The 25440-nt window shown below is 54.5% G+C and overlaps 2 protein-coding genes across 8 annotated transcripts; one reads left to right on the top strand and one right to left on the bottom strand.

Moving 5' to 3' along the window:
- The first annotated feature begins 335 nt into the window (after window positions 1–335).
- DDX39A (DExD-box helicase 39A) lies at window positions 336–8242 on the top strand. 3 transcript variants are annotated; one of them, XM_036242161.1, is made up of 11 exons: window positions 336–435; window positions 4289–4500; window positions 4637–4764; window positions 5349–5441; window positions 5806–5989; window positions 6684–6802; window positions 7152–7283; window positions 7377–7486; window positions 7586–7730; window positions 7856–8003; window positions 8091–8242. In XM_036242161.1, the coding sequence occupies exons 2-11, from the start codon at window positions 4293–4295 to the stop codon at window positions 8105–8107; spliced, it is 1284 nt and encodes a 427-aa protein (XP_036098054.1). In that variant the 5' UTR covers window positions 336–435; window positions 4289–4292; the 3' UTR covers window positions 8108–8242. The 3 variants fall into 3 exon arrangements, with proteins under 3 accessions (XP_036098054.1, XP_036098052.1, XP_036098053.1); XM_036242159.1 differs by having other exon boundaries at window positions 7152–7486; XM_036242160.1 differs by lacking the exon at window positions 336–435 and adding an exon at window positions 2004–2044 and having other exon boundaries at window positions 7152–7486.
- A 36-nt stretch (window positions 8243–8278) lies between these two features.
- ADGRE5 (adhesion G protein-coupled receptor E5) lies at window positions 8279–24903 on the bottom strand. 5 transcript variants are annotated; one of them, XM_036242153.1, is made up of 20 exons: window positions 24818–24903; window positions 21490–21540; window positions 21181–21315; window positions 20527–20682; window positions 17296–17427; window positions 16597–16743; window positions 15881–16027; window positions 15016–15062; window positions 14829–14906; window positions 12742–12919; window positions 12548–12655; window positions 12115–12338; window positions 11367–11543; window positions 10350–10544; window positions 9888–10114; window positions 9689–9755; window positions 9470–9561; window positions 9217–9385; window positions 9021–9119; window positions 8279–8937 (listed from the first exon to the last, which is right to left on the bottom strand). In XM_036242153.1, exons 1-20 carry the CDS (start codon window positions 24846–24848, stop codon window positions 8908–8910), a joined length of 2490 nt encoding a protein of 829 aa, XP_036098046.1. In that variant the 5' UTR covers window positions 24849–24903; the 3' UTR covers window positions 8279–8907. The 5 variants fall into 5 exon arrangements, with proteins under 5 accessions (XP_036098046.1, XP_036098047.1, XP_036098048.1 ...); XM_036242154.1 differs by having other exon boundaries at window positions 15016–15059; XM_036242155.1 differs by lacking the exon at window positions 17296–17427.
- Window positions 24904–25440: the final 537 nt, after the last annotated feature.

The raw sequence follows: 25440 nt of genomic DNA, 5'->3' as shown, positions 1-25440 counted from the left end.
CAAAAGCCCTAAATTCCGTGCCCAGCACAGAGGCCACATTTGATAGCAATGACACATTCACTATAGGCCAATCATACCGGCTTTGATTGCCAGTATCAAATATGGCGGCTCCCACCATGAGACAAACCTCGATCACGTGACGGTACGCAGTCCGACGCCCGCCCAACCCACGCGGGCGCCTATTTTTAGATTAACCAACCAATCCGAGGCAAAAGGCACGCCCTCTTGCCTCTCTCCACCAATAGCCTCCCGACATCTTCCGCAGAACCCAATCACCGCTTCCGCTTCTCTTGACTGAAAAGCCAGCGGTCCAGTGAGCAGACCCTCAGCCGAACGCAGAAGGCAGGAAGCGCTATAGCTCGTATCGGGGCGCGGGACCGGTAACCGTGGTTGGTCGGCTCTCCTCGGAGCACGCGGAGGCGAACGGGGAAGCAGGTGAGCGGCAGGTCGGGGCGCGGGGCCGCGGTGCGGGTACGTCGGAGCTGCGGGTGAGCGGGCGAGGGGAGACGCCGGAGTTTGAGGGGAGAAGGAAAAGGGGGCGCGAGACAAGGTGGGGCAGGACGGTTGGGGCGCGCGCGTCCGCAGCCGTTGGACGCCGGGGCGCATGCGTCAGGGGCGGGACGGCAGTTGGCGCGCGGGATGCGGGGCCCGTTTCCGGGAGGTGCTGTCATGGCGGCCTGCAGGGCGATCCCTACTTCGGGAGAGAACCTGCCTGTTCGAGGAAACCTCGAGGCGTCTCGGAACTGTTGGGGGAGGGGTTCAGAGGGCGACGCCGGGGTCTGGGGCCGCGATGGGAGAAGCCGGAGTTTGTAGACGTGATAGGGTTCTCCGAGCCCGAAGGACTTCCATCCCCCACATGGCTTTGTTCTTGCTCTGCGTTTAGGGGGGATTGGCGGTCCCAGAGACTTAGGACAAAAACCATGTCTAACTAGGGGACACACTCTGAAGTGGATAGCCTTCCTGGGATTTGAGAGTGAAAGGGTCCGGGTATGTGTCTGAGTTGTCACAGGTGATGTCAGCTTCCAGTGCCATCCGCTCCTGGGGCCTCAGCAGTCTGTCAACCCCTTTGGGCGGGACAAACCTCGCCCAGTCCTCTCCTGGTCTAATTTGTGTTGAGCTTTTGATCCTGGCTAGCCACTTTCTAGGAAATTTTTTGCCTCAATATGTTCTCAAGTCTACCTACCCTTCAAAACAAAACAACTTTGGCCTCTGTATTTATTTTTCTTTTTCTTTTTTTATCCTCACCCGAGGACATTTTTGCATTTCAGATAGAGCAGGAAGGAGAGAGGGAGGAAGAGAGAGAGAAACATTGATGTGAGAGAGACACATCAACTGGCTGCACGCACACAACCCCTACCGGGGCAGGGACAAACTGCAACCGAGGTACGTGCCCTTAGTGGGAACCAAACCCTGGTCTCTCTGGACCACAGGCCGATGCTCTAACCGCTGAGCCAAACCTGCCAGGGCTCTGTATTTCTTTTAAATACACCTCTTTTCATGGCCAGCTAAGTTTCAAGCCCAGCATAGCATACGCTGGCTGTCTACTGCCCACAGAAACCCAGGGCATGGTCCCACCTTGTAGTCATTCCCCCTCTTCCCTAATTAATAAGGCCCCTACCTTGGTTAATCCTCTTTCCCTTGGTGACTGGTTTTCCGTGATGATGCTGATCTCCTCCCCAACTCCTCCTACTAGTAACTTGCTCTTGGGCAAATGAAGGGCAAATACTGATTGAGTCACTCAAATCTAAAACCTAACCAGAGATTCCCTAGTACAAATGCCCTGGACTTGACCAGCTTTCCACCTTTGTCTTCTGTCTCAATGTTAACCAGTCAGTCCTACTCTTTTTTTTCCCCGTCTTTATTGATTTTATCATTATTATTTTTTAATCCTCACCCGAGGACATTTTTCTACTTTTTGTTCAGATAGAGTGGGAGGGAGAGAGAGGAAGAGACAGAGAGAAACATTGACCTGAAAGGGACACATTGAGTGGCTGCCTCCCTCACTAGCCAACCAGGACCGGGTCGAGGACAAACTGCAACCAAGGTACGTACCCTTAGCGGGAACCAAACCCAGGTCCCTGAACCATAGGTCGATGCTCTAACCGCTGAGCCAAACTGGCCAGGGCTCTTTATTGATTTTAGAGAGAGAGGAAGGGAGAGGGAAAGAGAGAGAGAAACGTTGATGAGAGAGAACATTGATTGGCTGCCTCCTGCATGCCCGCAACCTGGGCATGTGCCCTGACCGGGAATCAAACTGGCGACCTCTTGGTGCATGAGTCGATGCTCAACCACTGAGCCATACTGGCTGGGCAGGACCACATAGTATATGGTTCCATTATATGAAATGTCCAAAATAGGCATATTCATAGAAAAGAAAGTAGACTAGTGGTTGCCAAATGGGTTGGGGGGATATAATGATAGCTAAAGAGTACAGGGTTTGTTTGAGGTGGTGAAATGTTCTAAAACTGACTGTGGTGATGATTGTATATATCTGTGATTACTTTAAAAACCATTGATTTGTACACTTTTTTTTTTTAAATCCTCACTTGAGGACATTTTTTTTTGCATTTATCTTCAGATAGAGTGGGAGGGAGAGAGGGAGAAAGAGAGAGAAACATCGATGTGAGAGAGAAACATCGAGTGGCTGCCACCCACACTACCCAACTGGGGCCAGGACAAACTGCAACCAAGATACGTGCCCTTAGCGGGAACCGAACGCGGGACTCTCTGGTCTGCGGGCTAACGCTCTAACCACTGAGCCAAACCGGCCCGGGCTGAATTGCATACTTTTAAATAGTGTAGCATGTGAACATCTCGATACAGCTGTTCTAACTTTAAAAAGAAAGGTAATGGCAGCTTGGGACCTACAAGGTACCAGGGGTAAGAACTGGCTTGATCATTCAGGTAGGATTTGTTGTCTGATTGAACAGGAAGATGAGAGAGAAGATAGCCATTGAGAGAATAGAATTGCCCTTTCTGAGATGGGGAAGCAGCCTGTGAGGAGAAATGGAGGGTTTTCTTTGGGCATTTTGAATTCAACTTACAGAGGGAAATGTGGAAGAGGCAGCTGGTAATTGAGTGTGGAGTTGAGGGGAGTCTGGTAACTGAGTCTGGAGTTGAGGGGAATCATTGCTGTTAGAGACACAAGTTTGAGAGGCCTCAGTACAGAGGTAGTGAAAACCCTGGGGCCAGATGAAGTCACACAGATAATGAGTGACAGGAGGGCCATAAACTGGGCCCAGGACCCTCTGCACCCAGCTCAGAAAGAGGGGCTCCTTCAGCACTTCTGTCCCATAGATAGGAGGCTGGGGTGGTGCACTACAAGACAGTATTGTCAGATTTGGGTCCCTGTAGCACTTGCAGCACATCTTGCACCCAGGAGAAGCTCTGTATGTATTGGATTAAATAGAGCCAGAAGGTGAGCTAGCTATGTATTAATTCCATTTACCATCTCAACTTCATTTTTATTGGCCCAGGCCCAATGTGAGGCCTTTTCATGAGAGCACTTCATTATTCCCCAGTGCAGACCACAGAGAGTGGGAGGAGCCAGGACTGGAGAGTTGGGGCTGGGCAGACACTGCTTCCTCACAGATGCAGGTCTCTGCAGCATCAGGTACAGGCTGGGTGGATTCCCATTGGATTGATGGCGATTGATAGGGACAGGGCTCCTTTAGGCTAGTTGGTCTCAGGCAGTTAATTACAACTAAGACTGGAATGCTGAGAAGGAGGCGTTTGTGCAGAGACCTAGGAGCAACTCATTCTGGTGGCATCAGTAGGCTATAAAAACTTGAGGTAGGGACTCCCTGAGTCTGAGCAATCAAGCAAGGCTGGAGTGATTTGAAAGGAGTGGTATGGAATGAGGTCTGCAGGGGCCAAGGAGGTGGGTTATGAGGGCCATGGGGAGGAGTTGGGATATCACTCTGAGAGCAAGTGAAGCCTTTGTGGAGGGTGTATGTGCACATGAGGGTGTAGTTGGCAGGGAGCAGGGAGAGCTGAGGTGGCTTGGAGGAGAGAGGTAGATACGTGGCCACAACCACAGGCTGAAGCTGGGTGGTGCTGAACAGGTGGAGCTGACAGAATGTGTTGCTGGAGTCAAGGTGGGGAAATGATGTCCTGTCTCAGCTTCATCAGCTAGGTGGCTTTCCAGGCCAGCCCCTAAGATAGGACCCCAGTGCATTGCCCCTCTTGGACCTATGTCACCAGCCTGCAGCCGGTGTGTAGCCTTCTCCCTTGCTGGTGGGTTTTCCTGCATACATCTCAGGGCCCTTTCTCCCTCCTCTGTTCTCAGCATTATGGCGGAGCAGGATGTAGAAAACGAGCTCCTGGATTACGAAGAAGATGAAGAGCCCCAGGCTCCTGCAGAGAGCACCCCAGCGCCCCCGAAGAAAGATGTCAAGGGGTCCTATGTTTCAATCCACAGCTCTGGCTTCCGGGATTTTCTGCTGAAGCCCGAGCTCCTGAGGGCCATAGTAGACTGTGGCTTTGAGCATCCATCTGAGGGTATGCCTCCTTGTTTCTCCCCACTACACCTCTCCTTTGACTGCCCCCCCCCCCCCCGTGGTTCCCTCAGGCACCTGGGGAGGGGCCCACACAGGGAGCATTCCGTTTCTAATCACTCATGGGCTTTCTCCCTTAGTTCAGCATGAGTGTATTCCCCAAGCCATCCTGGGCATGGATGTCCTGTGCCAGGCCAAGTCTGGAATGGGCAAGACAGCAGTCTTCGTGCTGGCCACCCTACAGCAGATCGAGCCTGTCAACGGACAAGTGAGTGGGCACCCTCCCTCCCAGGCCTAAGCTACCTGAGGTAGCTTAGACCACAACTCCACCTGTTAAAAAGTCCTGCTCCCACATTCTTTTTGCAGGCTTTTAAAATGAAGTACAGTACTTAGTTTTAACAAAATTCCCCACAAAAATAATAAGCCAAGAGAAAAACTTAAAAGTGTCCAGTTTTACCATCCAGAGACATGGTTGTTTTGTTGTGTACATTCTAAATTGTCCCTATTTCTCAAGTGGGGGTTACACTACACACAGCTTTGTTACTGCGGCTGCTGTTGATAGGCCATAGCTGTCTTTTCATTGTGTTCCACTCTTGGGGTATAATTGAGGTGAATACCGGTGTTTTGTTGTTACATTAGGGCAACATTCTTGTGCTGTGTGTGGGTGCGTAAGCCTTTGTTTTCTTGGGGTACATGGAGGAGGGAGGTTTAGTGGGAGGTTGTGGTGTGGTTGCAGAAGGCCATTGTAGCTGGAGAGCAGAGACTCAGCACTGGGCCTGACGCTGGCTAGAGAACAGTAGTGTGGGCTCTGGCTGGGGAGGATTGAGTGAATCTCTCCTGCCCACCCCACAGGTGACGGTTCTGGTCATGTGCCACACTCGGGAGCTGGCCTTTCAGATCAGCAAGGAGTATGAGCGCTTCTCCAAGTACATGCCCAGTGTCAAGGTGAGCCCCCTTGAGCCGGGCCTGGCGCCATGTGGTCCTCTGCAGCCTGGCTGGACTCAGCTCTGGCCGAGCCAGCATTTACCAAGCTTGGCTACAGCAGCTGCCTTTGAGGTTTGCGGTGGTTTATACTCCTTAAAAGCCTGATGAATTATGCATGGCCCCCAGAGACCTGCACTGGTCCCAGCCCTGGGCTGCTTTTCAGTGGAGCTGTGCCCAGGCTCTCAGGCCTCTCTAGGCTTGTGGTATTGGGGCCTGCAGCAGACTGAGTTGGCAGGGCCACAGTCTGGGTGGCTGTCAGCATGGAGTGGGGCATGAGGTGTTAGTCCTTAGATGGGCAAAAGTGACTTTCTCTCCACCTGCATAGGTGTCCGTGTTCTTCGGGGGTCTTTCTATCAAGAAAGATGAAGAGGTGTTAAAGAAGAACTGTCCCCACATTGTGGTGGGGACTCCAGGACGCATCTTGGCACTCGTGCGAAACAGGAGCCTCAACCTGAGAAACGTGAAACACTTCGTGCTGGATGAGTGTGACAAGATGCTGGAGCAGCTGGGTGAGTGTCCATGCTGGTCTGTGGGGGCTGCTGGAGACCCAGTCAGCCACACCATCCCCTTCACAGCCCCCTAGACTTTAGAGCCAGGTGGGCCCTGATAGGGCAGGCTGGGGATTTCCCCAGTTGGAGTCACATGGGTGGCTGGCAGGTCTACTATAAACAATTTTAGGGTAAGTTCTTGTTTTGGCCGAAAGTGACCTGCTACTTCTGACCCCAGGCTGAGTGGGACCACAGGGCCCAAATGAGCCACTGTCTAGTGCACACACGCACACGTGTTAGCCCTAGGCTTGCCGTGGCCTCATTTCCTGCTGGGTTAGTTGTAGGCCCCCTGCCTGCCTGCCTTCAGTGAGCCATGACAGGGCCAGTCAGAGATGGGGCTTGTGTCCGGGGAGGCAGCTGCAGCTCTCACCCCAGCGGCTGTCTCTGCCTCAGGCTCCCTTCCCTGAAGCGTGGCTCGAGGTGCGCTGGCACGGCTGCTCCGCTCTGGCAGCGTGTAAGTGGATGCAGCTCCTCCTGGGCCTGCGCTCACCCCGAGTCCAGCCCCACAGGCATTGGGGACTCGCCCCTCCCTCTGTTCCTTGCTCACACCGCCCTCATCTGGGTGCCAGGTTGGGAGGGGCTGGGACTGGTCTCGGGTGGGGGTCAAGGTCTGGCAGGCGCTCATGCCCACCTATTTCTTGCCCTCCCCACCCAGACATGCGGCGGGATGTACAAGAGATCTTCCGCCTGACACCCCATGAGAAGCAGTGCATGATGTTCAGTGCCACCCTGAGCAAGGAGATCCGGCCCGTCTGTAGGAAGTTCATGCAAGATGTGAGTAGGAAAGTGGCCAAGACCTCAGTGCAGCAGCTTTGGCCCTCCTGGGTCCTGGGGCCCAAGCTGACACTGCTGTACGACATCCTCGCTGCCCTCCTGGCACAGCAATGCTGGGAGATTGCGGAGCCCTCCCTCCCTTCCTCCTCTGTCTTGTCAGATTGGGAGCTGAGCTTGGTCCACACCTGAATCAGACCAGAGCTTAGATCCAGCTTTTGGGAGAGAAATGTTTACTGGGTACAGCAGCCTCTCCGGGAAGCATCGCATGGAGTCGCTCCTGGAAGGTTCTGGGCAGGCAGGGTGCCCAGAAGTAAGCCCTGCCTGCTCCTTCCCACTCCCCTCCCTTCAGCCCATGGAGGTGTTTGTGGACGACGAGACCAAGCTCACGTTACATGGACTACAGCAATACTATGTCAAGCTCAAAGACAGCGAAAAGAACCGCAAACTCTTCGACCTCCTGGATGTGCTGGAGTTTAACCAGGTGACACTGCTGTTGCCTGTTGTGGGGTTCTGGGCCTTAGGAAGAACAGTGCATGGGGACCCTGGCTCTGACTCCGCTGCCTCCCTCTGGCAGGTGGTGATCTTCGTGAAGTCAGTGCAGCGCTGTATGGCCCTGGCCCAGCTGCTCGTGGAGCAGAACTTCCCAGCCATCGCCATTCACAGGGGCATGGCCCAAGAGGAGCGGTGAGTACATGCTGCCATGAAGGCCCAGGGCAGGACCCTCAGAGGAAGTGCTACCCAGGAGCCCTGTACCTGATGGCCACCTCTTTCTCCTGCACCCAGCCTGTCACGCTATCAGCAGTTCAAGGACTTCCAGCGGCGGATCCTGGTGGCCACCAATCTGTTTGGCCGAGGGATGGACATTGAGCGAGTCAACATCGTCTTCAATTATGACATGCCTGAAGACTCAGACACCTACCTCCACCGGGTGAGTGGCCCCACAAAGGTGTCACTTCCTTGATGACCCCTACCTGGGGTGGGGACCTGGGCTCACTTGTCCTCATATTCCCAGGTTGTGCCTCTGGCCTGACCTGTGCTCCTGTCTCCCTGCAGGTGGCCCGTGCGGGTCGCTTTGGCACCAAAGGCCTGGCTATCACTTTTGTGTCTGATGAGAATGATGCCAAAATCCTCAATGATGTTCAGGACAGGTTTGAAGTAAATGTGGCAGAGCTTCCTGAAGAAATTGACATCTCTACATACAGTAAGTGGCTTGGGCAGGAGGGCTGGGCTGGGGCGCTGGGAGGCCTCTCCTCCTCTCTCACTTGGCCTCCCCATGTGTGTCTTACAGTCGAGCAGAGCCGGTAACTACCCACTCACCTGACATCCTGGAGCCACCCTTCTTCCCACCTGCTGCTTCAAGACTTTCTAGGCTGCCGTGGGGCTTTCTTTTTACTGTTCAAAAGCTGTAGATTTGTGTAAGAATAAATTTTTATTATGGAAGCCTGGCTCCCACCATCTGTTTCTTACTGCTCTCTTCGCATTTCACAGACACAGTGGGCCTGGTCAGGGACCGCCCCCCCAGCCAGCAAAGCCAACTTCTGTATCAGTGTGAGATTTAATTTTAAGTGTCAACACTGAAAAGTTATACAGATTTAAAAAAAACAAACATTACACAACATCCACCATCTTTAAAACAGTGAGAACCCTCTGCTCAGGAGGCAGACTGGCCTCTGTACCGTGAGCCACAGGTAGCAGGGCCAGCAGGGGCCCTGCCCTTCTCCCATCCTTGACCTCAGTCTTAGCTTAACAGGAAGTTGAACCCCAGCACCCTGGCCTCTTGTTTTGTAGCAAAGACAGAGTTGGGAGGCCAGGAGCCCTGTCTGTCTGGAAGTTGTATTCCAGGGCAACAGGCTGCAGCCCTGGGCCAGCTCCTGCCCACCCTGAGTCCCAGCTGGGGTTTAGTAGAGGCAGCCAGAAGCAGGTCAATCAGGTCCAACTCCACCCTGGCTGTTCCTGGGTTTGGTGCCAGCGAACAACTGTTGATGCCCCTTCTCTGGAGGCAGGAAGGTGGAGGGAGCAGGGCAGTCGGAGAGGAGGGGACAGTCTTCAGTATGTGCAAAAGGTGCTAAGGCCACAGGAGCTGGTGGCCTGCCAGAACCTTGTGGTCACATGCCAGACTCTGACGGCCTGAGGACCTGGAGAGAGAGGAGTCCAGTGAGGACAGCCTGGCCCGAGGCTGCCTTCTGGCCTGCACCTCCACACCAGGGTTGGCCCTTACCCTAGTCTGGTTGTGGCTGGAGCTGGATGTGGATGTGGTGAACTCCGAGTACTTATTCCCAGTGACCATGCAGGCCCACTTCTGGTACTCCTCCCTCACCTGCAGGGTCCGAGATGCCAAGTTAGGGAGAGGCAGCCCCAGGAAGTAGGGGAAAGGGGAGGGTACTGGCCCCCCCGTAGCTAGACCCCAAGCCCACCTTCTTGTTGAGCAGGCAGTGCAGCAGGAAGAGGAAGAAGCCCTGCAAGCAGTTGAGGATGGTGAAGGCATAGGTCAGCACTTGGCTCCTCGGGTTGAAGAGAAACAGGCCGAAGACCCATGTGCAGCCCAGCACCAAGAGCTGTGCAATGGCCGTGATGGTCAGCACCCTGGGGGAAGGAGGGCAGCTGCAGCAGAGGGCCACCGCACACACACATGTACGTCAGCCCCCCTCTGTCAGCCCCTGCCCTTACCTGGCCTTCTTTAATTTCTTCATGTCTGGGTTGATCTCAGAGAACTTCTGAGTGAGCTTCCAGACAGTTGTCACGAAGATGACAGCATTGCACTGGGTGGGGAGCAGAGTTTGGATTAGGGGTTATCCTTGGAACTCACAGGGAGAGAGCTGGTCTATTGGGCTCAGTGAGGGGCCAGATGGCTCAGTCCTTAAAGGTAGAGTGTGGGGGGTTAGTTACCAAAATGATGAATGTCACAGGTCCCAGGAAGCTCCAGAGAAAGCCGGAAGACAAGGTCAGCCAGCAGCTGGATAAGAAGGGAGGACTCTGGTCAGGAACCAGAGGGGAGCCCAAGGGAAATGGGGCACTGTGTGCGCTTGTAGCCCCGTGCCCCCGGCTGGCCCCCAGCCCTCCTGTGGCTCCACTACTCCGAACTCACTAGAGAGGGCGGCCGTAGCCCTGGCTCCTGGAGGCCGCCGAGATGGCCACGATGAGCCCGGGAATGCCGTAGCCGATCAGGTAGAGCCAGCGCTTGCGCAGGCCCTGGCCCTGGAACACACGCACCACGAGGAAGTAGAGCTCCAGGCCCTCGAGGCTCATCCAGCAGAAAGCAGCCAGGAAGAAGTAGTGCAGCAGTCCGGCCACCAGGCGGCAGCGCAGCCCCACCTGCGGGGAGGGCAGGGCGACATCAGCGGGGAGCCAGTTCCTCACCACAGCATTTATAACCGGTAATGGGGGGGGGGGGGGAGGCGTGGCCAGGCGGTGCTCAAGCAGGAGCGTGAGCAGCGCCTAGCCGCGGGTCTCTCCCACCTTGCCCTGGGAGTGGGCGGGGCTACTCCTACCCTGGGCCTGCTGGCCTAGCGCCCAGGTGAGTGGGACACTCCACATGGCGGGGCCTCACCTGACCGTCGTTGTTGTTCTCGATGCCTGCCAGAAATATGGCAGAGCCTAGGAAGAGGCATATGCAGAGATGCAGGTGCACGGTGGTGCGCGCGCCCTGGATGGGCCGCACTAGCAGGAAGGTGAGGATGCACAGCAGCAGGCAGACCAGCGACAGCGACAGTCCCACCTTGGTGATCAGGGCCAGCTTAGGGTCCTAGATGCAGGATGTGGTGGGTGGGGCTTAATCAGACCCTGGGGCCTTGTGGGTCCCACAGCCCAGACCCACCTGGGACCTGCCTGGCCTGCAGAACTCAGATCAATCAGGCTGATCACCTCCCCAATCTCTTCTGCCTTCAACATCTCAGCAAGCCTGCTGTGTCTCTGTCATCCTAAACCCCTCCTCCCCCGCCGCCACCACACACACACACACACACACACACACACACACACACACACGGGTACAGCAAGAATCCCACTTTGCACCCAGACTGCTTTCTGGAAAAGGTTCCCAGTGAAGTCTTGACTGTCATATCCTTTTCCAACACTGATGGGTCCCCTTCTCAGACCTAATTTCCTGCCCCTCTCACACCTGGCCACACTTATCAGCTCACAAATCCTACATTTCAGTACTTCCTGAGCCTTTGGCCAGGACCACCAACCTCCAGTGCTCTGCCTGGCCCATTCCAATTATCCATGTGGCTCAGTTTATCTATGGATCACCTGAGGCCACATACAAAAAGCTGTGCCCTAGCTTTTACCCATATTGAACAATTGGATCAACTGGATCAGGGTGGCTAGTCAGAGGGACACCAGTTAGAGCAGGGCCTCCAGTGTCAGGTCACACTGTTCAGTTGCTGGGTCATGGGGGGAGCTGTCCTTGGGTCCCAGGGAAGGGGCTGGGGGGGCACGGTGTGGAACCACCTGAGCTGTGCAACCATACAAAATCATCTGGGCCACACCATCAAGAACCAGCTGCTTGTCTCACCCAAGCCAACCTTGCATCTGGGCCTTTGAGGGTGGCCCTGCGGCTGCTCACCTCCACGTCATAGTGGGCCATGAGGATGGCAAAACTGCTCAGGTGGTTGCATTTGCAGTTGGTGTTGCCATCCCTGCTGCCCAGCTTCTGGCAGCCTGTGGTGGACCAGTACCCACTGCTGTTATCACCCTTCCAGAAGGCACAGATTAGCTCCTGCCGTGGTTTGAGCGTCTGATTCTGTGGGCAGGTGGGGATGGTCAGAGATGTTAGCCTAGAGCCCATTCTTAGGTTCTGAGCTTGGGCTGGGTCTGAGGAAGGCTGCTTTTCATTGGCAAGTATTTACTGAGTACCTACTGTGTGTGCCAAGCCGGGGCACAGCAGTGAACAGGGCAGACACAAATCCCTGTCCTTGTGGGGCTGATATGCTCATTGGGGAGATAGAGAGTAAATAATAAACCTAATAGATAAGTAAATTAGATAGTATTTTAGAAGGTGGTAAGTGCTATTTAAAAAGAAGAAGAAGCAGGATAGGAGAAATGAAGAGCATGAATTAATTACAGATTGTAATTTTAAGTAAGGAGATCAGAGAGGGCCTAAAAGAGAAGGTGGTATTTGAACAGACTAGAAGCAGGCAAAGGAATGAATCATGTGATGGAAAGGTGTCCCAGGCAGAGAGCACAGCAAGTGCAAAGGCCCTGGGGTACATCTAAAGAAGTAGCAGAATAGGCAGGGGTGGGGAAATGAAGACTTCAGAGGGGCTATGGGGTGAACAGTGGGGCTGATCCTCCCTTCTCACCCAAGGACTCACAAGGTGGGAGAAGTAGAAGGTGACAGGGAAGTCTAGTTTCGATGTGTTCTTGTTGCTCAGAAAGACCGTGTTGATAGTAGAGAGGAGCGTGAGCTGGGCACCGTTGACAGGACTTTCATGTATCTCTTCCAGCTGGGCTTTCTTCTCAGAGTCCAGCTCCAAGGAGGCATTGACCAGCAATTTCTGCATGTTTGGGATGGAGAGTATGCCTGCCACGGCACGGCCTAGGGGACAGACATGCTGGCTGCCTTCTCCTGCCTTCCCTCCTCCCTCCTGAGATGTCTAAATTAGGCTTGGCCAGTCTACTGTGATGCCTGGAGTCCCTCCCAATGGCTCCGTTTCCAATTGTTACACATTTGAAACCTCACCGCAAGCACATCCCAGCTCTTTCTTCCCTCTCCCACAGGTGCCTCCTCTGGCTCCCTGCTGTTACCTGGGTCCCCAACTTCAGCTGCCTCAGCCCAGTTCAGCAGCATTCGTGCATGACTCCGGCCCATGGTGATGGTTCCATTCCCTTGCTCCTGGATCACCAGGGACAGCTCTGAGGGGAGAGGGGCAGTGACGGGGGGCTCCAGATGCAGGATGGGGCCTGGGACTAGGGCAGAGCAGGGCAGAAAGAGGCCTCACCTGTGTTCGAAGGGGAATGGTAGGTGAAGGAGTCTCCAGGCATGTTCTTGGCCAGGGTCCTCAAGACTTCTTCAAGGTATGACAGCAGGTGGGTGGCCAAGCGATGCCGGGCAGGCAGGGCCAGGTTCTCCACGTCCCCGGGGCCTTCCAGTAGCTTATCCAATGACGTGATAAGTTTCTGGGGTGATTTGTGACAGTTGCTGGGTTACTGCACCACAGGGACCTCCCCCCAAAGACCCTGATCTCACTCCCTCACTAGGGAACACACTGAAAAACCACGCAGGTTGCTTGGGGGACAGACAGCAGAACCATCTAGACAGTGCAACAGCCAGAGGACAAGTAGGGGATCAAGTGCGTGCCTGTGTGCACGTGTAACCATGGCACTTAGCATTTATCAGTCGCTGACTTTCTGACAGGCTCTCTTCTAAGTCTGCACTGTCCAGAATAGTCACCACAGGTCCCACAAGTCACGTGTGGCACCATGTTGAAATAGTAATATTTTGGATCTGTTGGGTTAAATGCAATCTTCACATTAATTTCATTTGTTTATTTTTACTTTTTGTTGTTGTTAATCCTCACCCAAGGATCTTTTACCATTGATTTTTTTTTTTTTTTTTTTTTTTTGAGAGAAAGGAAGGAAGGGAGGGAGGGAGGGGGGAGAGAGAGAGAAACATCGATGTGGGAGATAAACATCGATTGGTTGCCTCCCATATGTACCCTGATTGGGGATCAAACCTGCTACCTTTTGGTGTACAGGACTACGCTCCAACCAGCTGAGCCACCCAGCCAGGGTTACTTTTACTTTTTTAAAAAAAAATAAAGCTACTGGAGTCCTGGCCAATTTGTCTCAGTGGTTAGAGCGTCAGCCAGCAGAACAAAGGGTCACTGGTTTGATCCCTGGCCCTGGTTGGGTCATACAGGAAGGGACCAATCAATGTATCTCTCTCACATCAATGTTTCTCTCTCTCTCTCTCTCTCTCTCTCTCTCTCTCTCTTTCTCTCCCCATCCCTCCCTCCCTCCCTCCTTTCCACTCTATCTAAAAATCAATGGAAAAATATCTTTGGGTGAGGATTAACAAAAATTAAAATTAGCCCTGGCCAGTTTGGCTCAGCGGTTAGAGCGTCGGCCTGCGGTCTGGAGAGACCCGGGTTCGGTTCCCGCTAAGGGCATGTACTTCGGTTGCAGTTTGTCCCCGGCCCTGGTTGGTCGTGCGGGTGGCAGCCACTCGATGTGTTCCTTTCACATCGATGTTTCTCTCTCTCTCTGTTCCCCTCTCTCCCTCCCACTCTACCTGAACAAAAAATGGAAAAATGTCCTCGGGTGAGGATAAAAAAAAAAAAAAAATTTAAAATTAAAAAATAGTCCAGCTGGTGTGGGTCAGTGGATTGAGCTTTGTCCCTGTTTGATTCCCAGTCAGGGCACAAGCCGGTGTTGCAGGCTCAATCCCCAGTAGGGGGCGTGCAGGAGGCAGCGGATCCATGTTTCTGTCTCACATCAATGTTTCTATCTTTCCCTTCCTCTCTCTCTAAAAAATCAATAAAAACATATTTAAAATAAAAAATAAAGCTACTGAAACATTTAAAATGTCATAAGAGGCTCATATATTTCTACTGGGCTAAGTACATATGCTAAAACTTACGTCCAGTGCTTACTGTGTGCCAGGCACTATTCTTTGAGCCTTCTCTTAGTTCATTCAAACCTTCACAACCACTGTGTGAAGCAGGAGTCTGAGGCCCAGGGGGGGAGTCACTGGCCTGAGGGCACAGCAGTGTATGGGGATTTGAACCTTTGGCTCGGCTCTAGAGGCAAAATTCTCAGTTGCTTCATTCTGTAGCCATTATACCCCTCTTCAGTGAGAGTGTGGGTGTGCGGGCCCTGCTCCAGCCACTGGGGAACCCAGGAATCGGGGTGTGTGTGTGTACATCTGTATTTGTGTGATGGGGATATGTATGGTGTGTGGATATTATGCAAACATCCACATGTGTTTCTCTAATCAGAGGCCCCTGCTTGGGCTGTTTCCACTCATGCTGAAGCATCCCCCAGCCACCCCGACACTGTCTGGGATCCCCCCAGGTCCTGCCCTTACCTGGATGGTGTCCTGGGCCAAGGCAGACTTGAAGTCTCTCTCCAGACCCTGGACTCTTTCAGAGAAGTGGGAGAGACTCTGGGGAGAAAGGAGATGAGGGATCAGAGAGCCTCACATGTGGATAGGGGAGCATGGGGTAAAGGGGTGGAGGGATCCTTGCCTTCTGGTCCCTGCTGGAGTCACTCACCTGGCTCTTGATTCCAGGGTCCAGGGTCCAGGTGGGGAAGATCTCTGCTGGGGATAGAACAGCTGCTCATTAGGTGTGAGAGTGTGTTGGAGGCAGGGTCTAGTGTCAGACCAGGTACCTTCACACTGGGTAGTCCTTTGTTTATTCAGGAATCTGGGTCCCTCTCCTCTCCATGCCCCACCCCATTCCCCATGTTAGTGCCCCCTACCCCCACCCCTTGGCTGGAGGTGATGACACCTGGTGACTGCACATCCCTGAGTGGCAGACAAAGGGATTGTGGGAAGTGTGCAGAGGTCTGACACATAGCAGGTGAGCCCATACTGAGGTACAGGGTGTGAGATATTGAAATAACCTTTGTCCCAGCCCTGGCTGGTTTTGCTTAGTGGTTAGAGCGTCGGCCCACAGACCATAGGGTCTCAGGTTCAATTCCTGGTCAAAGGGCATATACCTGGGTTGCAGGTTTGATCCCCGACTCTCAGGGTTGTGTGGGAGACAACCATTCGATGTGTCTGTCTCACACTGATGTTTCTCTCTCTCTCTCTCCCTCCCTCCCTTCCACTCTAAGAAAATCAATGGAAAACTATTCTTGGGTGAGGATTAACCAAAAAAGTAATATCTGAAATAACCTTTGTCCCAGTTAGTAATTAGCTGTTGCCTGGGGTCCCCCAGGAAGTTTCCCCTTGGCACCCTAGCTTCTTTCCTGGGGCCCCCAGATCTTTTCCCATTTAGCCTTAAAATAATTAAAGCCTGGCACAGCAGGGCACGCCCAGCAATCACTCTGCTGGGTTCATGTGGGTGCCATTCAATAAGTGATCAGATGGTTTGAGTTGTGGATCCTGGGGTGTGTGGGATCTGAACTCCGAACCTTCACAGACGGTGTTGTTTGAGCCATTGGGGGACCCAGGAACAGGCTTCCAGCCAGGGCGGCAGCGGCATTCATAGCTGCCCAGGATGTTGAGGCAGTGGGTAGAATAGTGGCAGGGGTTTTGCCCCGAGGTACATTCATTCACATCTGAGGACAAAGCCAGAGCGTCAGGCCCTCCGTCCACTCTCTGCACCTTCCTTCCTGCCCCTTCTCTCGAATTCCTTTGCAGTTAACACCAAGGACACCCCCACTATGCCCCACTACCAGCCACCTAGCCTGTCAGGATACACATTTGTGATGACATTTCCCCCAGTAAAGGCCCCATAAGCGTCCCTGCAAGGTGGACAGGGCAGCACTGTGTGTGCGATGGCATCCCAGAGCTGTGTCCCCCATGTGTGGTGTAGGATGGGCTCTGGGGGCCCTGCGATGGGCCTCTAACCAGCGAGGCTGCAACACCGATGGCTCTCCAAGTGTTGATGCTGTGGGTTGTGGCACAGCTGCCATCCACAGCCACGCTCCTGTCCGTGTTAGAACAGGATCCGAAGCTCAGCCCTGAGCAGCCCAGGTCCCCCTGTCCTCACTGCCTGCGCTGAGGACACACGGATGCTGAAACCGTTGCTGCCCCTTGTCTGCCAAAGCTCGTTATGGCAGCTTCCTTTTAGGTAGCTCCACAAGGTAAGGAAGATGTGGTACATTTATGGGATCTGAATATGAACCTTCACAGATGGTGGTGTTTGGGCCGTTGGGGGACCCAGGAATCGGCTTCCAGCCAGGGCGGCAGCGGCACTTATAGCTGCCCACGATGTTGAGGCAGTGGGTGGATTTGTGGCAGGGGTTTTGCCCCGAGGTACATTCATTCACATCTGAGGACAAAGCCAGAGCGTTAGGCCCGCCCTCCACTCCCTGCACCCACTTCTCATTGCCCAGCACTAAGGACCCCACACATGCCACCATCTGGTGACCTTCAACTCCACCCTCAAAGCTCCTAATGGTGGCCTCCCTGCAGGAAGGACATTTCAGGGACCATAGTCTCTAGTTCATAGGTGGCAAAACCAAGAGGGAAACTGAGTCACCAGGGCTCAACTTCCTGACCAAGGACTCCTGCCTACTCCCTTCTGGGCCCTGTCCCAAGTTCACTTCCTGAGAATCAGCAATGATACCTCCCTCTGCTGCATGTGACAGATGAGGAAGGGGAAGGGTCTGGGATGCTCACAGGGGCTCCACAAGGAAACCCAGGGCCCAGAAGACCCTGCCATCTCCCAGCTCTCTGGCAGGACTGTCAGGGAGGTGAATCCTTAGGCAAGGCCTTGGCATTTCGGGAACCTGAGCATGTTCTGCCTCCTGCGGCTGCGGGACCTGCCTCGGCTCCTTCCCCAGCTCCTGTCCAGCCTCAGAGCATCTTCCTGGGCCTCTACCTTTGCACAGCTTTGGGTCCTCCCGGTTGAGCTCAAACCCGGGGGGGCACTTGCAGGTGTAGCTGCCCTGGGTGTTGACACAGATGCGGCGGCTTTTACAGATCCCGGGGTTCAGCTGACATTCGTCTATGTCTGCAAGGGGAAGGAGAGGGTGGTGGATGCCTTCAGGGCCGGGAGTCAGCCACATTTACTGGCACAGAAGCATCTGGAAGGCCCCACTGCCTCCTCCTAGGTGAGTGGATGCCTTTTCTAATCCACATGGAGCCGTCCTATGGGTAAGCATGGTGGTCTAGATGCTCTGTTGTCCAGATGAGGCCAGAAGTGGCCCAAGTCCTTCCTGCCAGCTCTGACTCCCTGACTCCCGGGCAGCTCCTCCCTTGGGCAGGGACATCAGTGCCACGTGCCCCAGCCTGAGGACTTGGGCAAAGGCCAGGGTGGGTCATCCTGGAAACCAGTGCAGGAAAAATGCTGCATTCCCTGAGCAGTGCTCGTTTTGGTGGCCTTTGTCCTGACTCCTCCAGGACGGTGCTGTTGGCTGAGTTCTCCTTGGAATCCTGGTGACTCTGGTGAGACATCGCTCTCCACCCACATGACTCCTGAGACTCCAGCCCATGGAGATGGACCGAAACCATCCCTGAGCCTGGCCCCTCGAGGAGAAGGCTTCTAGGCAGGGGCCCAGAATATGACAATGATGCCAGATGGCCAGGGCCACCTGGGCAGTGGGTGCCAGGCTGTGATGGACAGTGGAGCTCACATCCAGCCCACAGCCTTGGGGCATGAAGGTGCCTCTTCTGATCCCCATGAAGGCACCTCATGGGCTGGAAGGAAGTGATGATAATCCACATGTGAGCAAGCCGGCAGCGGGCAAGGGCTGGGTGCCTGGAGCAGGGAGCAGGTGCTGATGGGTGGAGAGTGGCAGGTGTTTTTGTCATCTGGCTCCTTGTTCTCCCACCAGGGACACAGACCTGTGGGCCTTGCCAAAAGGAGCTCAGCCTCCATCTTCTGTCCCCCAGTGGTTTGGGCCCCCAAGGCACCTGGGTTGACCTCCTCAGGAGAGGGTGAGGCCCAGGGGCAGTGGTCCCTGACGACACCCTCTCTTGTCATCTGGTCCATGTGGGAGCCTCTTCATTCACCCCACTGTCAGAGTCTGGGGCGGGGGGGGGAAGGTCGACGTCACTCTGTTTACCCCTGACATGTAACTTTTTCTGGGTCCCAGTCATCCAAGCTGCCCACAGTCCTATGAGCTGAAATTACCGGGGAGGGTCAGGGTGGGGGCTTGCTTGGGGAAATGGAGGATGAGTGGCTGCTAACTGGGGTCAGGGTGCCCGGAGGCACTTTTTCCAGGTGCGGTTGTTGGCCAGAGGCATGGCCAGCTGGGGGAGGTGGCCTGAATCTCCTCTCAATTTTCATGAGGGAATCCCTGGGTCCATCATGGCCCGGGGGTCTGAGAGGGCTCCTGGCACCGCTGATCCTGTGTGGGCTCCAGTGGTGTCAGGTCTCGGCCCAGCAGTCACTGGTGATGGTGAAGGGCGATACTGCTCTGGAACGTTCTGCGCTGTGAGCTCCCGAAGTATCTTGAAAGCCACCACCCTCTTTGTTTTATGCAATAAGGTGCCAGGTTGCAGCGAAGACATTCCGACCTTCTGGAAATGGCCTCTGCAGAGGGTTCTGAGCCTTGGGGTTCAGAGAGGGTTGGGAGACCAGACAGGTGCCTGGGATGGCCCTTTGATGCCTTAAGCATGTGGGACAAGCAGGCAGGAGTGGCCCGGGTCAGCTGCTCAAAGCAGACCTCGTGGGCCATGACGCGAGCAGACGCGTCCTCAGGAGCGGCGAGGCTGGAGAGCTGAGGTGGGCAGGTGCACAGACGGCCCAGCTGAGCCTGTCACAAAGCTCGGTCTTCAGGTGGCAGGTCCTGAGCAGACCAGCAGGCTGCTCTCTCCCTGAGGGCCCACCTCTCCCACCTCACTCTGTTCAGCCATGTCTCTGCGAGCAGCTCCAGCCCTGTCTCTCGGCCCTGGCCTGTTTCTCACACAGCAGCTCGTCTCCTCAGTGCCACAGCCACCACCGTGTGCAGGGCTTGCGGTGGTCCAGGCACACTGAATGGCTTGCTCTCTGCACAAGGGTGTCCAGTCAAGGAGGCAAATGGGGGCTAACAACAGCTCACTGTCCATTCCCCAAACACAGTGCTCACCTGGGGAAGAGGGACCTTTTCCCAATTCTCATGAAGGCTCTGCCCTCTGGTCAGGCTACATATTTTGGGCACGATGACTACCCACAGATGCCCCTGTGGACCAGCAGTGCAGTGGGTGGAGCCCTCCCACTGGGCTCCATGCAGGTGCATGAGGGATGGGGCTGGGGCCCTGGTTTCGGACTCTTCTCCCAGCAGCAGGTTTGGCCTGTGGACCCTGCTCAGAGTCCTCCAGGATCCTGGGCTCAGCCTCCTCCTCCTCTCTCTCTGTATTCTGCACTAATCCGCTCTCTCGAGGTGAGTCCTGGCTTCTGCCTGACCACTGCTGGCCCCACCTGCCCCTGGGGTTGCCTGAAGCCCTTTCCCTGTCCATCTGCTCCCCCTGAAAGGGGTCAGTGCCTGGTGATGCATGGAGGCCTGGATCCTCCTGGGTCCCTGGTGAGGGAACGGATGGGCCAGCTGTTCTCTGAGCAGCCACCATGGGGCAGTCCCCAGGGATGTGCAACCTGGAGGTGGTGACTTAGATCATGATGACTGTAATCTAAATACCCTACAGCCTCCACTGTGCTGTGCTCTGTGATCTCATACACCACCCCAGCAATTCTGTGAGGTAAGCACCATTGTCCCTCCCTTTTACTGATGAGTAAATTATGGAACACAGAGATGAAGAATGTGTCCAAGGTTATACAGTTAATAAAAGACAAAGCTACTTTTGTTTTTGTCTTTAAAAGATAGGCACTGTTTTTTCTTTTACACACAAAATCACAATAATATTATCACATCATATTACCAGTGATTTCTGAGTCAGTGTCCTGGCTGGTGTCGCATACACAGCTGTCAGGTCACAAAGCCAGGATTTGGGTCCCTGGCTCTCATGCCACCCTGCCTCTCTGTGTTGGTGGGACAGGCACAGGCACAGTTGTCCCCACTCCTACTGGGAGCAGCACCTGCCCCCAGGGCCCTGCACCCTGCGTGCTGCAGGAGTGGCTCTGCTGACTCCAAACCTCATGGACGGGGAGATGGAAGATGCAGGTCATTCTTACCTTGGCACGTGTTCTCACTCTCATTACTGAACTTTGTTGCCCCAGAAACAAGCTCGTATCCTGGGTTGCATGTGCAGTAGTAGCTCCCCTCCGTATTCTGGCAGTCTGCGAATTTTCCACAGGACACTGTCGAGGGTGGTCCACATTCGTTGATGTCTGGAACAAAACAGGATAAAGGGTCACCTTCCAAAGGCACCAGTGCCCTCAGGGCAGAGAGCCTGGTCCTCTACCTAGCATGGAGACTGATGCTTAATCAGTGTCTTTTGGAAAAGAATCAAACTCTCATGCAACACTGCGGTAGCTGGGCTGTGCCTGGAGTAAGCCATTCCTGAAACCCACTCAATCAGACTGCTCTTCTCAGCTTTCTGCCTGTCATGCTGGATTTGGATACAGGAGAAACTATTGAAGTGGTGGGTGGGTGGAAGCTCTGCATCCCCCTCCTCAGTCCTGGAAGGGCAAAAGGAGATTTCAGACTCCTGGAGACCCAGCTCCTGTCTCTCTACAAAGCCATGTTTATTCACTTCTCATTTTTCACCTTCACATCTTTTTCTTTCTCTTTTCTCTGTCCCTGATAACAGTCTGAGAACAAAGACCGAGGCCCCTAACCACCATTTCCGTCTCCATGTGGCCCTCCACCACCCCAAGCCTCTGTACCATCACAAGTATCCAAGATGCTGGTGATGACCTCCCCAGAAAAAGAGGCGAATCCTGGATGGCAGCGACAGGCAGTGGCGTTGACACATGTGGAGTGTGGAGGGCACCACGAGGCACAGTCCATGGTGGCCGAGGCTGTGGGGATGGAAACTAGTCAGAAGATGAAGGCTGAGCCAGGGGCTGGGAAGGGGTGATGGGAAGGGTGACCCTGAGCTTCCCCTGCACCAGGCCTTTCTCCTGCCTGGGCTGAGAGGTGCAGGTGGGGGTTGGGACTCTGGCTGTGGACTGAGTTACTCCCAGCAGACTCACCCCTGGTGTTCTGGAGTCCATCTTCCAACAGAGTCAGCAAGGCACACAGTGCTGGAACAGAGAGATGGAGGGTCAGGGGGGACACAGGACAGGGAAGGGCTCACAGAGGCCTGAGGGTGACACATCTGAGGGAAGGGGGCTGCTCATCCCGTCCAGGTTTGGGCTCTGTCCCTCACTCAAGGAGAGAGTGGGCAGGTGGCACCTCCCTGCCTCCAGCGCCCATGGCCAGTGGGTCTGCACCCATCGCCTGAAGATGGGTTTCAGGAACTGAAGGATGGGGAGGGGCCCGAGCCTGGCAGGGGTTTGGCTTCTGCTGACCTGTGGGCAGCAGTTCAGGAAACAGACTAGTGTCAGGTGGCCTAGGTCCTAGTCCCAGGCCTTGTTCTGGTGCCTCAGTTCCTCGTTTCCCCTTCTGTAGAATGGGGGTGAAGAGGGAACCCATTTCCTAGAGTAGCTTTAGAGTTAAGCACACAAGTACTGCCTGGTGTGTCAAAGTGTTTACTGTCATTATTTCTTTATGTAAAAATGTAGAGCCCTGGCTGGATTGACTCAGCGGTTGGCGCATCAGCCTGCAGACCAGAGAGTCCTGGGTTCGGTTCCCACTAGGAGCACATACCAAAAAAAAAAAAAAAAAAGTAATGTTGGACCAAGTGTACTCTCAGATTCTCCCAAAACTGAGATGCTCTGGCCCCTCACCCTTCCTCAGGGTCACACGTGCAGAACACCACACCCACATCTGTCAACCACATGACCAGCTTGGGACCCAGTAGTGACACTTCACCCCCAGGACATAGAAAGATGCTGTCAGCTCATGTTAGGGTGGTTCTTCATGGTCCCCCAATCCTGTTCTTCCTGTTGCTCAGGGGCACCCCCTCCTCCCAGGGCATGTCCGGGGGGGTCTTCCTTAAGTCAGCAAGGGGTGTAGAGATGGGGACCTCCTTGCTGTTCACCAGACAAAGAAGGAGACAGAGATGGAGAGAAAATATAGAGGAGACAGAGACAGAGAGAGGGACACAGAATGAGCTAGAGACGTAGAGAGAGGAGACAGAGGGAGAAAGGACACAGAGTGGAGAGAAAATGAAGAGATGTGAGAGGGAGACAAGGAGACACAGAGAGATGGAGAGAAACAAAGAGGCAGAGGTAAGAAGACAGTGACAGAGATGGACAGAGAAATAGGGAACTCCTAGCAAGGGAGAGACAGAGATGCCAGCAATTGGACAGAGAGATAGAGAGATTGAAAGTGAGATAGAGAAACAGAAACAAAGAAAGGTAAGGCAGGGAGGGTGGAAGGAGGCTGGGCAGCAGGTGGGGGGTGGAAAGGGCTTGAGGAATCTGTCCAGTTCCTGCTGATGTGGAAATGCTGGGAGGCAGCCTGACTTGGATCATCCAGGGAGACCAGACAGGGGACAGCAGGTGGAGGGATGGGGCCAGGGAGGCAGGGCAGGCCTGTGTCACTTCCTGGGCCAAATGAAGGGTTAACTCATGGCTCAGTAGCCATGGAGGAGTTCCCAGGGAAATAGGGGAATTTGGGGGTTAGCCCTTTAGCAAGGCTTGAGGAGCTGTAGGGGGTGCAGACTGGAGGGTCCCCTGAGCACTCAGCTTTAGTGTCCAAACTTGATACTACTCAGGCCAGCAGAGGGCAAAGGCCCCCCTCCCCAAGGCCCTCCTAGATGCAGTAAACTGAGGCTAGAATTCCTCTCTGCCTCCTCTTTGGCCACAGGGCTTGGTTAGTTTTCCCTTTGGCAGAGACCCAATTCCTCTTTGCAGGACAGACCACAACAGGACCTTCCCTGGCTGAGTGGGACCTGGGCAGATATTCATGCCCAGCTCCCTAAGCCCCAGTAGCAACTTTCATGCTCACAACTGCCCTAGGGCAGGGGCTCTGTTTATGTCCACTCTACAGATGGACAAACTGAAGCTCAGTGCCTAGGAAAGGTTTATGGAGAATCTGGTGGAGAGGGCGCTGGGGTAGGTGGAAGTGAGGGGTCAAGTTCTCCAGACCCAGCAGGGAGGGTCTTCTTTGTGCTCCATCAGGCTGAGCTGGGCTTTCCTCCCCCACCACAGAGGCTGCTGGGCTAGATTTTCTCCATCTGGGGCCCTGGAAGTCACCCAAACAGGAGCCTGGAGAGGAGCTGCTGGTTGTCCCCTCCCCGTCCCATCTGGTTTGCATTCCCTTTGCTGAGCCCTGGGCAGTCAGATTCCTGCTTAGGGACCCTGTGGCAGGGGTGTGGCCGTCATTGTCTCCTAGCTCCTCCTGCTAAGGACCCCTAGCCCATCCCCCAGACCCGCCAGTGAAATAATAATAACAACAACAACAACAATAATAAATACTGTTTACTTAATTCTAACTGAACCAGGACTCACTCAACCCTTTACACAGCCCTGCAAAGTGGAGACCAGTCTTGCCCTGCCCCATTTCATAGATGTGAAAAGTGAGGATCAGGGGCTCTGTGACTTGGCCCCCTGACACATCGCCCCTTGAGGTGTGCTCCACATGGATTCCATTAATTTATTCAAAATTATCTGATTGTATGCATGCAACAAGCAAATTATATGCTATGTAAATTATACTTAATAAAGCTATAAGAAACAGCTCTAAGAAACAGCTTGCTCCTGTCACCCTGGGCCAGCACAGGGAGCCCCATCCCTGTGGGCGGGGGAAGTTCTGACTGGCACCCCAATGTCATTTCTTAACTCTCTTTGTTGCCTGGTTGCCCAGGCAACAACCTGCCCTGAGAACCGTTAGAGCCACCCTGGGTGGGGCGGGAAGGAGTCATGGGGGAAGCCACAGCAGAACTCAAGTTCAAACCCACAGCGGCAGAGTCCCAGCAGGGTGTGAGGGAGCAAGACTGGGGGTCTCTGAGCCTTCCCTGCCACTGGACAATGGAAGATGTGTTGGGGTCACCCTATAGTGGAAGGGTCCCCATCCTTAGCTCCCTAGCACCCCTCTGTGCCATCTGTTAGGAATGACTTCTTGGGGGGTCACAGCTCTCACTTTTTGCCCCTCTCCTTCCCCCTGCTTCAGTCTCCCCTCTTAGGGAGCAGCTTCCAAAGTGGATCAGGAAGAGAGCTGCTGGGTGGGGAAACAGGCTCTTAGAGCAGGGAGGGGGGCAGAATTCCTGCCCCAGCGGGGTTGCCCGGCACTGCCAGCTGCTCTCCCATGTGCCCCTGGCACCCTCCTAACCATGTGGCTTCCTCCATGTCAGGCCCCAGAGCTGCCAGCTGTGCCTCCTATTTCTCCAAGTGAGGGGGGATGGGAAAATAGAGGTAATGAAGGGGTGCTGACAGGGACTCCCTTGCCCCTCCCAGAGGGGCCCCAAATTCTCACCATGTTGGATGCTGAGGCGGGGACCTCCCATGGTCTGAGCGGCTGGCAGCGGAAGCAGACGTTTCAACAGGGCAGTCCCCAGTCCCCAGGCCTGGCAGCTCTGCCTTTATAAAGTGTGTGGGGGGGGAGGCACTGCCCCTGGTCCCTCCCCGGAACTGGTGGGGCAGCTGAAGCCAACAGGAAAGTGCAGTAAAAACACAGACCCAGTGGCGCTGCAGGTACACACACACACACACACACACACACACACACACACACACACTGAGGTGTACCCTGCTCTCAGATCCTTTGCCAGTAGCTCCAGTTTGAAATTTTAACAGACACTCTGAGCCCTTGTGCTCACCGGCACTGATCCCGGGGAAAGTGGGAGTGAGGGCAGGGGTGGGGGAGTCTTGCCCAGGGGGCAGTTCAGGTTGGGGAGGGACTATGTCAGAAATAGGTTGGGGCTCCATCGTTTGGGACTCCCCTGTGCCCACTGTCTTGGTGTGTCCTAGTCTCCAAGGCCAGCCCCTGAGCTAACAGTACTCTACTCTCCTGATTTTCAGAGGAGGAAACTGAGGCACAGAGTCCAAATAGGAGCTGGAGGAGGAGCATGAAAGGGCTGTTCGTGGATGCTGGGCAAA

Source organism: Molossus molossus, unplaced genomic scaffold (assembly GCF_014108415.1).
Source record: "Molossus molossus isolate mMolMol1 unplaced genomic scaffold, mMolMol1.p scaffold_m16_p_4, whole genome shotgun sequence".
NCBI classification, from domain to species: Eukaryota; Metazoa; Chordata; class Mammalia; order Chiroptera; family Molossidae; genus Molossus; species Molossus molossus.
Note: the sequence above shows the minus strand (reverse complement) of the source record. Positions and strands in the feature narration are given on the sequence as shown.

Bases quoted from the DNA above. Each gene is read 5' to 3' on its own strand.
- ADGRE5 (XM_036242153.1), bottom strand. From the start codon at position 24,848: ATGGGAGGTCCCCGCCTCAGCATCCAACATG. The intron at 16,028-16,596 runs GTTCATATTCAG...CTTTGTCCTCAG, and splicing joins AAACACCACCATCTGTGAAG to ATGTGAATGAATGTACCTCG. The intron at 10,115-10,349 runs GTGAGGCCCCGC...CCCTCCCCGCAG, and splicing joins AGAACAACAACGACGGTCAG to GTGGGGCTGCGCTGCCGCCT.
- DDX39A (XM_036242159.1), top strand. From the start codon at position 4,293: ATGGCGGAGCAGGATGTAGAAAACGAGCTCCTGGATTACGAAGAAGAT. The intron at 4,501-4,636 runs GTATGCCTCCTT...TTTCTCCCTTAG, and splicing joins CTTTGAGCATCCATCTGAGG to TTCAGCATGAGTGTATTCCC. The intron at 5,990-6,683 runs GTGAGTGTCCAT...CTCCCCACCCAG, and splicing joins CAAGATGCTGGAGCAGCTGG to ACATGCGGCGGGATGTACAA.